The 15,854-nt window shown below is 32.8% G+C and overlaps 3 protein-coding genes across 8 annotated transcripts; all 3 read right to left on the reverse strand.

The window, feature by feature from the left end:
- Positions 1-1,097: 1,097 nt before the first annotated feature.
- On the reverse strand, positions 1,098-3,182 carry LOC106771854 (embryo-specific protein ATS3B). Its single transcript, XM_014657849.2, has 3 exons — positions 2,929-3,182; positions 2,699-2,812; positions 1,098-1,788 (listed from the first exon to the last, which is right to left on the reverse strand). The coding sequence occupies exons 1-3, from the start codon at positions 3,052-3,054 to the stop codon at positions 1,465-1,467; spliced, it is 564 nt and encodes a 187-aa protein (XP_014513335.1). The 5' UTR covers positions 3,055-3,182; the 3' UTR covers positions 1,098-1,464.
- Positions 3,183-6,319: 3,137 nt separating this feature from the next.
- LOC106771855 (DNA-directed RNA polymerase I subunit RPA12-like) lies at positions 6,320-10,383 on the reverse strand. 6 transcript variants are annotated; one of them, XM_022785646.1, is made up of 7 exons: positions 10,012-10,182; positions 8,901-8,965; positions 8,180-8,356; positions 8,037-8,077; positions 7,093-7,152; positions 6,930-6,986; positions 6,320-6,838 (listed from the first exon to the last, which is right to left on the reverse strand). In XM_022785646.1, the coding sequence occupies exons 1-7, from the start codon at positions 10,134-10,136 to the stop codon at positions 6,764-6,766; spliced, it is 600 nt and encodes a 199-aa protein (XP_022641367.1). In that variant the 5' UTR covers positions 10,137-10,182; the 3' UTR covers positions 6,320-6,763. The 6 variants fall into 6 exon arrangements, with proteins under 6 accessions (XP_022641367.1, XP_014513336.2, XP_022641368.1 ...); XM_014657850.2 differs by having other exon boundaries at positions 8,180-8,377; XM_022785647.1 differs by having other exon boundaries at positions 8,901-8,930; positions 10,012-10,131.
- A 2,374-nt stretch (positions 10,384-12,757) lies between these two features.
- On the reverse strand, positions 12,758-14,725 carry LOC106771853 (xyloglucan galactosyltransferase XLT2). Its single transcript, XM_014657848.2, has one exon. It carries the CDS (start codon positions 14,426-14,428, stop codon positions 12,968-12,970), a length of 1,461 nt encoding a protein of 486 aa, XP_014513334.1. The 5' UTR covers positions 14,429-14,725; the 3' UTR covers positions 12,758-12,967.
- Between the last annotated feature and the right edge of the window lie 1,129 nt (positions 14,726-15,854).

The following is a 15,854-nucleotide window of genomic DNA, read 5'->3' on the forward strand; positions in this document are numbered from 1 at the left end:
CTTAAGTTAATTAAAAAAAAAATGCAACTTTGTTGTTATTATTTGAAGGGGATTTAGGGTTCTGCTTCCATTGCTTCTTCACAAGGAGTACAGTTCATATCATGATAATACTTTACCACCATCATTTCCTCTTAATATACCAGTACTTTCATGTTCCCAACACACTGTTCCTCATCCCAACAACAAACCTCATATCAGACCACAACTCTATCACAAGGTGTCTGCATCCTCATACACCCCTTTCAGAGTCACAGTCAGTAGAGCAGAAAAAGAAGCAAAAAGATAATCAGACCTACTGACAAATGCTCAAGAGAGTATGTTCAGATTATACTTGACACATCTCAAACCTTAGTTTGGATTGAATGGATTAAGTTACAAATAGTAAACATTTGACAAATTTTTAAATGAGTTGTGTTCCACACGATTGTTAGTCCTAAAGAAAAGTGGAATAATATAATTTTTCTATACAGACACACCCTTAGAGAACTGCTACTGATGATATTATTTGACAGCTCTAGTCACCAAACCATCATTTTAACCGAACAGCAGGCTGTATCCTTCACTAGAGTTGATAACTCTATTTGTAATGCTTCTTCTAACATGAAATCATGACATTGCAATTGCAACTATAGCCAAATTTATCTTTTTTGGTAAATACTCCAGCGAGAGATATATCCATCTTCCGTGTAATTGAATTTGCCTTGCAATGCAATCCACTTACGCCTTCCATTTAGGTTTAATTATGCTTTTAAATTTTTAGATGAGATAAATCTAGTTTTAGTATCCTAATTAAACCTAAACTTGAAAAAAAAAAAGCACTTTAGATTCTGAGTACTAAGTTTAAAAGACTAAAACCATATTGTTCAAATTTAAGAAATCATATTTTTCTAGAAAAAAATAAAATTGAAAGTACAAGTCAGATTTCCTCAAATTTGATTCATAAAAACACAATTAAGCCCTTTTCATAAAATTGGTTGGCACTGAAGGAAACTGAAACGCGTACCCATGTTCTATTGATCAGAAATTAGCTTCGACCAGTGATTAAGTAGAAGAGTGTACAAGGAGCTTCATATGAAGAGTAAAGTAAATAAGGAAAATTAGTGAATTGGATTATCTCGTTTGATGCTCTAAGTCATGAACAATTACAAAGAAAACCGAAATGATGAAAGATTTGACCATTGTTGGTCGAAATGAAACCAAGAAGAATGACCCGAAACACATCATATGTTCAAGTTTAAGGTTATAGAATGATGAGGGTATCAATTTACAGCACCACCCTCCAACCACTTCTGCTAACATTAAGCACATCATACTCGGGAGTATAAAAAATTAAAAAGAAAGCAAAGTGATAAACTGTTTTAGACACAGGTTTTAAGCATCTAGTGTTTATACTTCAACATATGGTGCTAAGTCTCATGGGGTACAAAGGTGCAGCAAATATTATAAGATGAAAAATACACAAACTTACGACCAAAAACTTAGAACAAATCCTAGAACCATAAATATAATCCATTTCTGCTTGGATACCTGGTTCGAAGAAGAAGCACCGCTGCACAAATCAAATCCATACCAAGTATCACCGGGGATATATGTGTTGTAATAGAAAGTAACAGCCCTGCCATTATAACTATTGATTTTCACACTTTCAGGCCTCCAACCATCTGATCCGTGTCTATATAGGTATACATAACATATCTGATATGCACACGGACCACTTATTTGAAATGTATCTGAACTACAACTCTCGAATGTACCAGAAGTTGGATCATCCAGTCTTGGTATATATATCTGGTAATATGTGAAATAAATAAAATATAAATTTCCAGTTACTCAAATCAAAGAGTTTAATTTTAATATACTACAACCATAACATTTTTTACACTATTAATTAATTAGAAATTATTTTAGATATTACTTTCAAAACAGTCATTACAAAAACCAACAATTTTATACCAGATATAACAATAAGATGGCAATAAAAAAACTTCAACACTTTCAATGCATTTCCAGTAACTGCTTACTGAAATTAAACTTCTTTGTTAACTACATGTATAGGCATATTGAAGCACTTGCCTTTTTGTAATTCCAATTTGAATGAGTTATGTGCAATTTACAAACATATATTCAGAAGTCATTGATATGTTTATGGTGGTTTGGTCATACACATACCGCAATAGAAAGCTATCATTCAGCCAAGTCAACTTGTACTTTGCTGATAAACTCAGGACACGTCTGACTAAAAGTAATACCGATCGATAGATTTGCTGATAGCAAAAGAAAGCTATACTTAGAGTGTACAAACTTTGACAGTTAGAGACTCAAACTTAATTAAATAGCTTGCCAAGAAGAAGAATTGTGTATATGTTGTGTTCCACAGTTAGAATTTCTACACACAAATGTATAAGCAATTCCTACACCTTAAAATCAACAAGAGACATGCAAAATTAATCCAAGAAGAACTTTATAAAATATCAAGAAACGAAACTCAAGATTCATCGTAAACCAAGGTGGCTAAGAACATAAATTTCACCAACTAAAAAAATTAAAAGTAAAGGAAAGATGAAGCAACCAAACATGTCTGAGTTTAATTTCAATTGGTTTATTAACAATTCTACGTAAACAGACACATGAAAACGAATTAGGACATTTCACTCAAATTATATAAACGAAGAAACTGGCGAGAAAGAGAAAGCAAAACCTGATTTCCATAAGCATCCCCAAAAGCGATACTGATCTGATCTCTCGTATACCTAGGAGACGAACAACTAGTAGATATAACCACCAAGTAAGAACAAGTCGCCGCGTTCTTCAGCTGTTTCAGAAAATATTACTAAGTCTTCAACTTATTAAAATAGCAGTAGAAAATTTTGAAAAAAGAGAAAGAGAGAGGTTGCAAGAGGGTTCGCGAGAGGCGATAGTTAGAAGTACCTGGATATAGCTGACATTGAAGGAGTCAGCAGCATGAGGCAGAAGAGAAACAGATTGGGACTCTGAAACGGAGAGGGTCAATCCAGAGGCCAAGAAGAGAAGAAGAAGACGAACCTGTTTTAACATGTTTTTGCTCTGAAAGCTGAAAGTTTAGCAAAAGGAACAATACAAAGAAATGGAAAAATGAGAGCCGATGCGAACTGAAACGGGTCTTTGTTGCCTCTGCCAAAAATTCAACCTTTTAGCGTAGAATGCTGAAGACAAAAGGAAAAACTCCTCGAGGGTAATAGAATAATGAAAAATCATAAATGAAAAAAATTGTATCAATATTTCAATATTTAATATACATTTAAAAGAGAAAAAGAGTAAAAATGATCAGATTATAAATTATATAATGTGATAAAAAAGTATACAATATGTATAGATTATATAAAACTGTAAGGATATGATTTATGGTTCTTGGATAATAAGATAAACGTGTCTGTTGCAGTTTTATAAAGAAATTAGTATCTCAACTTACAATTTATGCCCATACTTAAGGTAAATTTTTATTATATAAATACTGTTCCCTTAGAGTAAAATTAAATTCTTACCTTTATGATTCACATGACAAAAATTTCCAGTCCTTCAACTTCCTACAAATATAAGGTCGGGAAAATATGCTCTTCTTACGTTTAGGTTATTTTTTAAAAATTCAAGAAATTGAGCTTTGGGAAATATATTTTAGGTTTTATGACTTTTTTTCAAGTTGAAATAAAAGACTTATAAAACCTACGGTTTTTATAGTTGAATCATCTAATATGCTAATAAATTAAAATAATGCATTAATTGTATTCTAATAAAATTAAATAAATAATTTCAGTAATAATATTTACCAATATTCAGAATTTGCGATTTTCTCCTGCGGAGGGGCTTGACGTAAATCTCGAGGTATACATCAGCTCACGTTAAATGTCCACGAGTTGCAGTAAATAATATTTTTTTAGAAAATTTGAGAGCCAAATTAAATAATAATGTATCCTACTCTTCCTTTCATTTTTTTTTTTTCATTTAATAGTCACATGGAAATAAATTGTTGGGTTATCAACACGTACTGCCAGTACCTCTAATTTCGTGGATTATGATATCTACGGATATGGAGAAACTTCCGAGGATTGATTTCCATAAATCTTATATTCTTTATTTTGTCAACTAATTTTAGCCTTTTTCTTCTCATTTTTATTTTTATACTATAAATCTAAATTCTTATTTTTTATGAGAATAATTTTATTAAAAATTAATCTTAAATAGCTATCTCCGCAATGAATGCAGTATTTTGACTTATGTAAGTATGCATTAAGTATTTTCACATCTTCAGCTTCATATTTTTGCTCGGACATACTTTGAACCAAATATTTTTAAAATGGGATTATTGAGCTAGTTTATTTCCATATTCAAAGGTTATCCTGATCCAAATATTTTTCACAACTCTTTACGGTTCTTTACCTTTCACTTCTAATAAACTTGCGACCCCAGACAACTAATTTTTTCGTAAAGACAATTGATAGAAGGATCTAACTAAAAACATTAATAATTATTTTCGTAAAGAATTGGAAAGCATATTATGGACGAGAAGCTCTGCGTGTTGGAATAAACAATCTAATTTAAAAGTTAAAATATAGATGAGTTTACTTGAGTAATTAAAAAAAAAGAGTTTATTTTGATACAATTTTTAATAACATAAATTAATAATTATTTTTAATGTTTTACTAAAATATTAAACTCAATAGATTGACCTCTATAAAATCCCGCACCAGATGATTTAGCGAGTTAAGAAAATTCTGCATTGGGATAAAAAAGAAATCCTTTTAATTACATAGTGAAAAACTATTCAATCTTTAATTAATGAAACTTAATTTAGAACTTTGCTCGAGTGTTCCTTTCTTAAGACGGATAACTTTATTTTTACATTTATGTATATTCGTTTACTTTTTTGGATTACATCAAGCCAAATATTTTAGTTTGTTCCATAATATTTGAGTTTTTTTCAACTTCATTTAACTATTTTTAAAGGTTTAAATTTAGTCACATTTTAAAAAATAATATAATATAATTAAATTGATAGAAGCGCAACTGTACATGTTCTTGGTAACCTGTCATCAAGAAGATGGTTTTGCATCAGGAACACTATGATTAAGTGATCTGTTTCTAATTTACGGCAACGAACCGATTAAAAAAATTGTTTTTCTAATTTATTCATCTTGGTCATCAACGAAAAATAAGTTTCAAATTCATAGTTCACTTTTTCTTATTGGGATTGCTGCAGAAATCTATCATCATTTTTTTATCAGATTCTAGATAATATCTCCTCGATTGAAACGTGTATCATGAATCAACTAATCAATTTCCATAGAAGCATGATATTATCATTTCAAATTTGCAAGACAATTTTCCTTGCTGGTTAGATAGTATTAGTAGTAGAAATGAGAATGTGTCTACCTGTAATCTGCACAGGTTGCGATGCTTGACCAATGCTTCATAATAGCTTATAGTCCTGCCACATCAGTTTTAAAAAATGAAAGAATAACAAGGTCGTTTTAGCAAATTCAACTCAAAAAATGGAAATAAACACGTAGCATTTGGTTAACTTTGTAAACCGAGATAAGTTCAAAATTAAACAATTTCTTTCAAATCACACGGGTTAAATCACTTATTACGCTTCTTTAAACAGTATAATTTATATGAAATTGACAAATTTAGATGACTTTCCTTTCCATGAGAAATCTAAATACATTAGAAGAAACAACCAGCATCTGGAAAACATGAATCATGAATTCAACAATGAGATATTTCTTGTAGGTAATCACTGCATCCCTTACTCTATAAAAGCGATGGTTTCAGTGTCATCTTATAAAATTTTCACCTTTANATATAATGAGTTTCCATCTTTATATATTTTTAATGGACTTCCAATCACCACTACACATCCAACGGGAAATCCATGCACTTTAACTAGGGATGGACATATTGCCCTACTATAGTGTATTGCACTATAAAAGTTTATAGTTAACCATAAATTACTTCAAAAAAAAACTGTACTGCATTAAAAAGTAGTTCGTAGTAATTGTACTAAACTATTTTTTAGTTCAAACTAACTGAACTGCACTAAAAACTCTAACACAATATCATATCAATTCTTCTCATCTACCAGTGACTTTAAATATCTCTTCCCAATGCCCATTTGTTGACATCCCATTCATCTTAAATGAATTTCACTAATAAAAATCCAGCAATCACACTCCAGAACAGGAAAAAAAAAGTCACCAAACTTCCAAAATCAAAAAATCAATTTCTTCAGAAAGAACATTAACAAAACAAATGAAAGACACAATAATTAAAATCATAACAGAAGTGATAAAACAAATCTAACACGCTGAATAACATCACTTCTTTACAAACTCAAGATCTCATCCTAAATATAGAAAAATCGCATCAATCTCATTTTATTTTCTCTCATGTACATTAAACAACCTGTCCTTGAAATCACCATGGATCAAGCCAACACCATGCAAAGTTTCAGCCATGTATAAAATTTCAATAGTGTAATAAATGCATAACACTTCTTCCATGGATTTTCCTAAGACCATATATATGAGTTCACCACAGGAATCAAATGCTATTACAGGAGAATTTGATTCCTGTAATTGTATCCATGGATTTTCCTGTAATTTTCCTAAGACCAGATAACAATCTTAGTGGGGTCAGGTGCGGCATATTATCAGAACAAAATAACCTTAAAGATCATTCTATATTTTTCCTGGTACATTCCTTCCAAAGATAGCCTTAAAGTAAACCACTAATTCTCCTGAGATTGATGACCACAACGGGTACATGTATAGAAAGTAGTTTGCCCTTCATCTGCTAATCTCATCTGAAAAAAGAATGATTGAAATAAATAATTATGGACTTTAAATAAGATTAAGATCAAATTGCCAAATGTACATTATAAAGTCTAACGATACCTGTCTGGTATAAAAGTTAGCTTCATCATGGTCACATTTTTCACATTTCTTGTTGACCTGTCAAGAAATAATACGTTTTTTTAGAGAAGAAACAATAACATTTGAAACATTCAAATATCTTCTTAAAAACCAAGCTATATTTAATATTGAATGATGCCATTACCTTCGACAATTGCACCTTCTGTTCCTCGATTATTTCCATTCCAAGCTCTCTTCTGATCTCCTCCAAAACACAATGTTACTTTTATTTAAAGAAGAATTGCCAATAGTGTACATAAAGTGAATATGTCCATGGTCATGATAAATCACAAATTTGGCTTATTTGAGTTATATGAGACTCAAGCTTCAGCTAAGCTGCTACAATTCTTGGTAGGAAATTTAGAACCTAAAAAGTTAGCAATCCTGACTAACTGTGCCAGAATTTTCACAATATCATTTCACCTCAACTTTCTATCATTGCTGCATTGATCTTAAAAATCTAAACTCAGGTCCAATTTCACTATGGCTACACTAATCAAATTCCAGTAACATGAGAACTAATCGTGTATGCATAAACTTGAATGTTCTTCTGTTACTTTAATGCAATACTACCAATTGATCTGTTAAATTATTGGCATTACAACAACATAGCTGAGATATCAAAAGGTATAGTGATGTCTAACATTAGTTTTAGACAAAAGAAAAAAAGAAAAAAAAAAGAAACTCCAATACCATCATGGTCTTTTCACCAATTCCCACCAGGACAGAGAAAATCAAGGTAGGCCTAAGAGGGTACACAAAAACAACTGCTTCTAAGGATATAATCACTTATTTTCCAAACACTCTCTTAGAAAGTTCGCAAAAACAGATTATTATTTCTTCACAATGAGCCCATGCAAACACACAATAAGACGGTTATTTAATTACACATACCACAAAAAAAAAAAAAGGTACAGAAAGTCTGTCATGAATTCGTGAGTCATGTGTGAAGTCACGGAGGAAGAAGACATGTTCATTTTTCTTTTAAAAGAAGTGCATGAAGCACCATAAGTAAGTCCATGAACACTGGCATGTAAACTATAATAATAATAATTCACAGTCATGGGAGATAACAGAAATAAAACATACCTCAGCAGTAATTGTGTAACTTATTTCCTTGTCACGAATATCTGAACACAACCATAGTCCGTTAGTCAATTGGAGAGAGTTATACATAATATACAACTAAGAAAATTCGAGAACACGTTACCACAGTAAAAATAGGGCTTAACCTTGTATGTCTTGGAGAGTTTTGCACAAAGAACATTGGGCGTACTCACTGGAAGGAACAATTAGCGTTGTCCCACACAAATGGCAAAAGAAATCGAGTCTAGAGTAATAATACGCCATCGATTTTGGAGGTGAAATGCACAGTTTTGTGTGTAGCGCAGAGAATGCAGAGGACGAAGCTGCAAAAACCCTAACGTATACTGACGAAACGAGGATGAAACACTTTTTTACAATTTCTAACATTCACGTCACTACATTAATTAAGAGTTCAATCAAACAAAAGACAAATTTATCTAAATGATGATGATGATATAGGGTCTGAAAACAAATTCAGAGTTTATAAATATTAGTATATTAGTATAAACTCTTAAAAATACTATTAAGAAAATAAAGTCATTAAGTATATAGATAGAGATATTAGTAATCTTTTCTCTAAATATAGTAAATATGAACTCTAAATATAAGATATTAAGCATGTTTAAATAATATGATATGGAGTATTAATAAAGCCACATTGGATAAAACAATCATACATAGAAGAAACACCAACAGTACAAATTTGATGAAAAATAAACAATGAGGTATTACTAAAGCCACATTGGATAAAACAATTATACATAGAAGAAACAACAACAGTACAAATTTGATGAAAAATAGACAATTGTGTCATACAACCCAAATTAATCAAAATTAAAATGGTGAGAATGAAGAGAATATACTAACCTTCAGAAACAACAGGGCAAGTTTCTCTCCCTGTAAACAAAGCAAAGACAGATAAAATGGTTGCTCTGCAATTAAGATGGTAACAGGGTAGTTGGGTGAAGAAGCAAAATCTTTAGAGTAGAAGTAGAATTCCGCTCTTAGACATTTCCAGTAATATATTCATTGACAAAACTGAAGATTATTATAACATGATTTTAGTTCCTTGTCATGTTCTTAGCTTTATAAGAATTAAAACGAAAATTGATTTCATATTTTAGATGAATAATTCAAGCTTGTTTTTTTCACTTAGATAGATGTCACTTCATTCATAAAATCCAAACTCCATACAACAATGAAGATGAAATGAATGAATGAATTAGCCATAAAAGAAAGCATCTTATAATGAGGAGTGGCAAAAGTGGCTGCACTGTTTAGAAATAATCAGCAGAAAATAAGATGTATATATATATGGTCGGTTGTCAGAATTTGGTGCCTTGTCATTGTGAAGAAACAAGTGATGATGTGCTTTAACTTTAACCCATTCTACTGTTTTCGGTTCTTGGCTTTATTCCCTGGACTAAACTCTCTTTAAGCAAAGAATGCTTGGAATGGAGGGACAACAAAACCACAACACTATAAAAACTATAACGCAATCTCTCTTTCTCTATCACACTGCCACCACTGCAACTCTCTCTCTCTTTCACTGCATCCCTTACTCTATAAAAGCGATGGTTTCAGTGTCATCTTATAAAATTTTCACCTTTACATATAATGAGTTTCCATCTTTATATATTTTTAATGGACTTCCAATAACCACTACACATCGAACGGGAAATCCATGCACTTTAACTCTTTTTTTTCAAAGTGTACACGAAGGAAACCAACATCATTGATAAAACATTCATAAGAATGCATAAATTCCAATTCTAATAATAATCATCAGCATTGCAACTGTAACAATTATTCAATAACAAATCAACAGTGCAGATAATGAGGGAAACCAGGGTACGTTCAATTTAAAAAAAAAAAATGTAATTCGTTCTACGGAATAAGGAAATTGATATAATCGAAATAATCATTGGAATTTCAAAAGAAAGATAAGGGCAAATGTTAAAGATAGTCCCCGGCGCACCTAGGGTTTACGAAAAGTAGACTATAAATGCGTCTGGGGAGATAACCGTCACAGTCGTGTGCGTAGTGGTGGCGAAGAAGAAGATGCTCGTCTGGTGTCGTGGTTCGTGATGTCCTTGCGTGCATAGAGAATATGATGAAGTAACCAAATAAAACGGGCTTAGGGAAAAGAAACTGACTGAGTGTGTATTAGAGACCGTGACGCGTGGCAAGCTGTTTGTGGATTGGGCTCGTGTTTTTGCATTAGGCTGGGCCTAGGTTTTTATGAGTTGAGGGATTTCTCCTTGCACCTCCAAGTTTTTTGTCTTTACATTCAAATTTTTTAATGCCTAAATTACCCTTTTCTAACAAAGGTATGTTTTGTTTCCTATAATTACCTCATCCACTCACTTTTACTATCACACCTGTTACTTCTAACCTAGCGCTTACATCCGAACTTTACTTTCCTTTGCTCTCCACCCTGCACCATGTTGTTATTAAGGGATTAATTGCATATAGAAATCCGATTGATGGGTTTACTAGGTATCAATATTTGATTAAAAAGTTTATTGGATTTAGAAATCTAGTTAAAAATTTGACTGAATTTTAATTTAAGGGATCCTCTAGATATTGAAATTTGGTTAAGGGATTTATCATATTTTACAATCTCGTTAAGGGGTTCACTAAATTCGTAATCTGGTTAAAGGTTTCCTGTATTTCAAAATTTGGTTAAGGAATACACTAAATTTTGAAATTCAATTTAAGAGATTCACTGAATTTCAAAACCTGTTTAAGAAGTTCAACCAATTTCAAAATTCGATTACGAGTTTCACTTAATTTTGAGATGTTTCATACCTTCGTCGAGTATTTTAATATCTTGAGTTATATGAGACCTTGATAGAATTGTTTCAAACCTTGACCGAGCTGTGTTTGACCTTGGCCAAATTGTTTTAGACGTAGTAACTGACCTTGGCCAAATTGTATTAGACATTCGTCGAGATGTTTTAGATCTTGGTTTAGCTGTACTTGAACTTTATCAAGTTGGCTTCACCAAATTTCGAAATTTGGTTAAAGACTTCTTTGAATTTTGAAATTTAATTAAGGATATCGAATTTTGAAATTTAATAAAGGACTTTAACAAATTTTGAAATTCAGTGAATTTCTCAGCTAGATTTTAAAATTTGATGAGTTTCATGTTGTGTTTCTAAATCGAATTTTGAAAATTAAATTTCTAAATTGAATTTCATCTACTGAATTTTTTAAATTGAATTTCAAAATTTTATGAGTCTCTTAAACTAAATTTAAAATAAGATGAATTTTCTAAACTGAAATTTAAAATTGAGTATATTCAAAATATAATAAAAATAAATATAAGTTTCAAACAAAACAAATATAAAATTTAAAACATAACTTAACTAAAAAGAATCTTATACTAAGAACATGAACAAGATGAAATGAAGTTGAATGAAGCAAAGCGGTTAAAAATTACTGATCAATGTACAAAACCATAATTACAAGAAGACACATGAGAGAAAAAGTAAAAAGTGTGAAGACTTGGATGCATGACAATAAATATAGAGTACAATAAATATGAATGGGTAAAAGGTAATTACAATTTATCTAATTTATTATATTTTATATATATATATTTAGTGAAGAACAAAATTATGATCTTGGAGGTGCATAGAGAAGCTTGCCCAGTTTGTCACTAAACATAAACACGTCTTACGAAAATTAAACCTTTATGACATTAGAAAAGACTAATCTCATATTAACCTTAATCTTCTATTAATCCTCAGTAAAGTGAAATCATGATAGTATTAACAGTGTCTGCTTAGAGGAAAATAGTGAAACAGTAGGTCACTTTCAACGGCGCGATTGCTTCATGTTTTTTGTCACTGTAACGACGTCATTGAGTAAAATGGAAATAATAGAAAAATAAATTATGAAAATTTCTTTTGATTGATTTTTTTCAAGGAACTTTAGAAATCCCAAAGGTCTTCGACAAATTAATCCCGCAAATATGCTTTATTCTTTTTCAAAATTTAAAATGCTTTATTCATACACCTTAATTAGCAGTATTCCAAGTCCACCGATCTTTATGCTCAGTTAACCCTTCAAAGGCCCACAGGGTCATTGCAAAAATTAAATAGAGTCCCCAATTTTGTAATCACTTTTGCATTGGAAGTGAGTATAAATTCAACGTTTTGGGGTTCATTTTTTGCTGTATGCATTCATTCTACACAATCAAAGCAAACTATAACAGTAACATGGTTAAAAAATGGGGAACATGAATGGTTTTCTCTCAATCCACACACCTTTCCCTTGGATCTCTTTATTCGATTTTCTCATTTGTACATGGTGAAATTGATGCAACTGCGCAAGCAAAGAAAACTTGTTCTTGAATCAGAATAGTACACATCCACTGTTCTTTGCTCACAAAAATCATTGCAATCGATGATAGTAAATGATTTACAGAAAACACGCAGCAGACAGAAGTTTACGAGTCGGTGGTTTACTATTATTGTCGAGCACATGTATGTTTCTTTGCTCACAAAAATCACAGGGATGTCAATAATAATACATCCAAGGAGACCAAGAAGTTGTTTTAATAATGCATTTTTGTGTAATATCGTGTCAGTTTCCTCCACCTCATGATTGCTCAAGAAAAACAGAAGAAAACCTGGAGCTGCAGGCCCAGGTCAGAGGATATTAATCAGCAGGATCACCAATCCTGAATCAGTAACAAGCAGCGCAGCAACCATCACTTCAAAACTCTAGATGTAATTTATATTTCCATCGTATAAATACATAATCCATCGAGTAAAGCAATATCAATATAGTACATCGCATTGTGACTCTATAAAAAAAAAATATAACTCTAATCTAACGAATTCCCCTGAATCAAACATACAGCATTTTTTATTTATTTATATATAGTTTTTCTAAATCTAAGAAAGGAAGTATTGTTTTCGCCGTTATTTCCACTTATGAAACTTCGGTTGTTCCTGTTCCTTGAACCTTTTCAGCACACCTTCGATGGCAACATCGAACGCATCCTTCATATCGTCTAACCCATCTTTCGTGTTAGCGTAAATCAACCTCGGAATGTACTCAATCACTTTCTCCCTCATTTGCCGCACTTTCTCCCTGCTGAACTTCTCCAGCACGTTTTTCACGGTTACGGTTCCATTCTTAACTGCGTTCCGATCTATGTAAACTGAGTAACTTCCCGGTTCGACCGGCAAGAACAACTCGTACTGCAGGTACGCGCTTCGCCGCCAGAAGAAAACCGGAATCGAACCGGCCACCATGCAATCGAAAATGGACCTGCGTGTGAAGCTGTCCCCTCTCGGCTGTAAGCAAAAATCAGAGTCCAGAAACGTTTCGAGAATCGCCGACGTGCCGTTGGAGCACCGCGTCCCAGTGCAGTTCACGGTGCGGCACGACTCGCCCGCGTCGCGGCATTGGCTCAGCAAAATCCCGCGGAAGTCTTGGCGGAACGCGCGTCGAGGGGCGCCGGCGAAGCAGAAGAGCGCATTACGTTGGCGCTCGTGGACGAAGTTCTGCCAGCGCGTGACGTCGGATTTAGAGCGCGGATGGAATCCGGTGGGATAGGGAACACCTACGTCGAAATAGTCCCAAGGATTACGCTCTATGAGAAGGCGCGTGACGTTTCTTATCCCAGGCTTGTAGATGCAGCTGGAACCCCAATCGCGTTCCTTAGAGCGGCGAAAATCCCATGTGATGCGTCCCATGGTAATAAAATGATCCCAACCGTTTGATCTTTTAAAATATGGTTGGTCCGTAACCCAGCGCAGCATCATGTCGCAGTGGCGATCGCGTTCGTCAGCTGTTGAGTTGAGCCACAGGTACTTCCCAACCGCGAGTCCAGCGTAGAACGGTATGTAGAATGCCGTAGCGGATTCCGGCTCCTTAACCCTGCACCTGTGATTCAATAATCGGTTGTGGAAGATGACTTCAGTGACGAACTGGTCGGTCCAGTGCCACGCCGGGAGGAGATCCTCAGGAACGATTCCGGCCAGCGCGGCGGCGTTCTGGCCGAATCCGTTGTTAGAGAGGGAGTTGCAGCGGGAGCCCCAGGGGTTGAGGTTGTCGCAATTCTGGAGGATTTCGTAGTTGAAGGTTTGGGGGAGGTCGTAGACGAAGACCTTGCCGGAGCCGCATTGGTCTGGGGCTTGGGAAGAGTGATGGACGATGGGGGCGGGGAGAGGAGAGGGGATTGAGGAGGAAAACATGCGGAGGTTGCAGAGGAGGAGGATCTGGACGAAGAGGACGGTGAGGAATATCCATGAACGAGGGATTTGGGGTGAGGAAAGCGGTTTGAGGAGGGAGGTGATGGAAGGAGTGAGAGTGGCTTTGTTATGAAGTGTTTTGGTTTGAGGTTCCAGTGAGGGGTGAATTGATTTGGGAAGCATGAGATAAAGTGAGAGAAGAGTGGAAAACGGGAATTCCGGCGAAAGTAGACCGGAAAAGTGGGGTTGCGTGGAGGAGTGTGAGGGTGGAAAGTGTGGTCGGGTTTAAAGGCTTGGTTCTATTATGATGGTGATGATGATGATGAAGGTATGTAAGGATGGGAATGGGTTTATTTGTGGAGTGACACGTGTCCCTTGGATTACAGTCTTCAAGGAGCAACCGACAGGGTTTTCACGGAAAAAGTAACACGTGCCTCTTTTTTGTTGCCATAGTTATTGCTTCTTCTATTTTCTCTGTAATTTCTCCGATAGGATTTTGTGCCTCGTTAAATTACTTTAAGTTCCATTTTTATATCTTTGATGGAGTTCTTACTGTTTTATTATTCCATTTACGGGATCATATCGTTGCATTTTATTTAGATATATCGCCTGTTTGCTTCTTTTTATGGGTTTAAAAAAGTGATCTAACTTTTTATTGTTTTGATAATAAATATCGTTATTAATCATAGTCATTCAATTAATACAAAAATTCTATGATTAAAATTTTATTAGAAATATAAAAAAAATAAATTTAAATATATAAAAAATCAAAATAATTTATTAAAAATTAAATTTAAAATATTAAAATTTATAAAACAAACTTTAAATTTAATTTCACTTTAATAAAACAAACATGTGAAATCTAGTGAAGATTAATCATACTTTAATTTATTTTACATCACTCGTTATTTTAAAGTTATTATATCAATATGAAATAAAATAATAATATTCATTTTATTTAAGGAATATATTCATCTCATTTCAAAATATTTTAACAAATCTTTTCTTATAAATAAATAACGTCGTATTCAATCAAATGTTTAAACATTCCAAAAAATCCTATGATATTTAATAAAAAATTTAAGGAATTATTTTATACTAAAATAAAATTTGGTGGTATTAAATTGAGATGCCAAAATACTAAAACAAACTATCCCATTTAAATTAATTATATGCATTTTAGTAGTTATTTTATTGGTAAACTTTTAATGAATTATCTTACATTAAAAAGCATATCTTAGTTCATGGGATTGTTTTATTTATAAAAAGTTTAATGAATTTTGTGTCAATTATTATTATTATTATTATTATTATATTGAATATGATTTCTCCATTGGAAAGAATTTTTTTTTCCACACTTGGCTTTTAGTGATGCTATTATTTATCTTATCAGGTTTTTAAAATATTTCTTTTTAATGATCTGAACCGAAGAAAACACGAGTTTAAAGTTTCAACCCGAATTAAATAAATTTCAATAAAATATCATCATTTTAACTATTAAATATGTACTATTATAATACGAGAAGCGATTCTATTAAAAAATAAATTTATAAAATTAAAATACTATACTTACATTTATAAAATTAAAACTTAATTTAAAAATATATTA

The sequence above is a fragment of the Vigna radiata genome, chromosome 8, assembly GCF_000741045.1.
Source record: "Vigna radiata var. radiata cultivar VC1973A chromosome 8, Vradiata_ver6, whole genome shotgun sequence".
Classification (NCBI taxonomy): Eukaryota; Viridiplantae; Streptophyta; class Magnoliopsida; order Fabales; family Fabaceae; genus Vigna; species Vigna radiata.

Bases quoted from the DNA above. Each gene is read 5' to 3' on its own strand.
- LOC106771854 (XM_014657849.2), bottom strand. From the start codon at position 3,054: ATGTTAAAACAGGTTCGTCTTCTTCTTCTCTTCTTGGCCTCTGGATTG. The intron at 2,813-2,928 runs GTACTTCTAACT...TTTCTGAAACAG, and splicing joins TCAATGTCAGCTATATCCAG to CTGAAGAACGCGGCGACTTG. The intron at 1,789-2,698 runs GTTTTGCTTTCT...ACATATTACCAG, and splicing joins GGGATGCTTATGGAAATCAG to ATATATATACCAAGACTGGA.
- LOC106771855 (XM_014657850.2), bottom strand. From the start codon at position 10,136: ATGCACGCAAGGACATCACGAACCACGACACCAGACGAGCATCTTCTT. The intron at 8,078-8,179 runs GTTAAGCCCTAT...GGTTGTGTTCAG, and splicing joins AACTCTCCAAGACATACAAG to ATATTCGTGACAAGGAAATA. The intron at 6,839-6,929 runs GTATCGTTAGAC...TTCTTTTTTCAG, and splicing joins CTAACTTTTATACCAGACAG to ATGAGATTAGCAGATGAAGG.
- LOC106771853 (XM_014657848.2), bottom strand. From the start codon at position 14,428: ATGCTTCCCAAATCAATTCACCCCTCACTGGAACCTCAAACCAAAACA.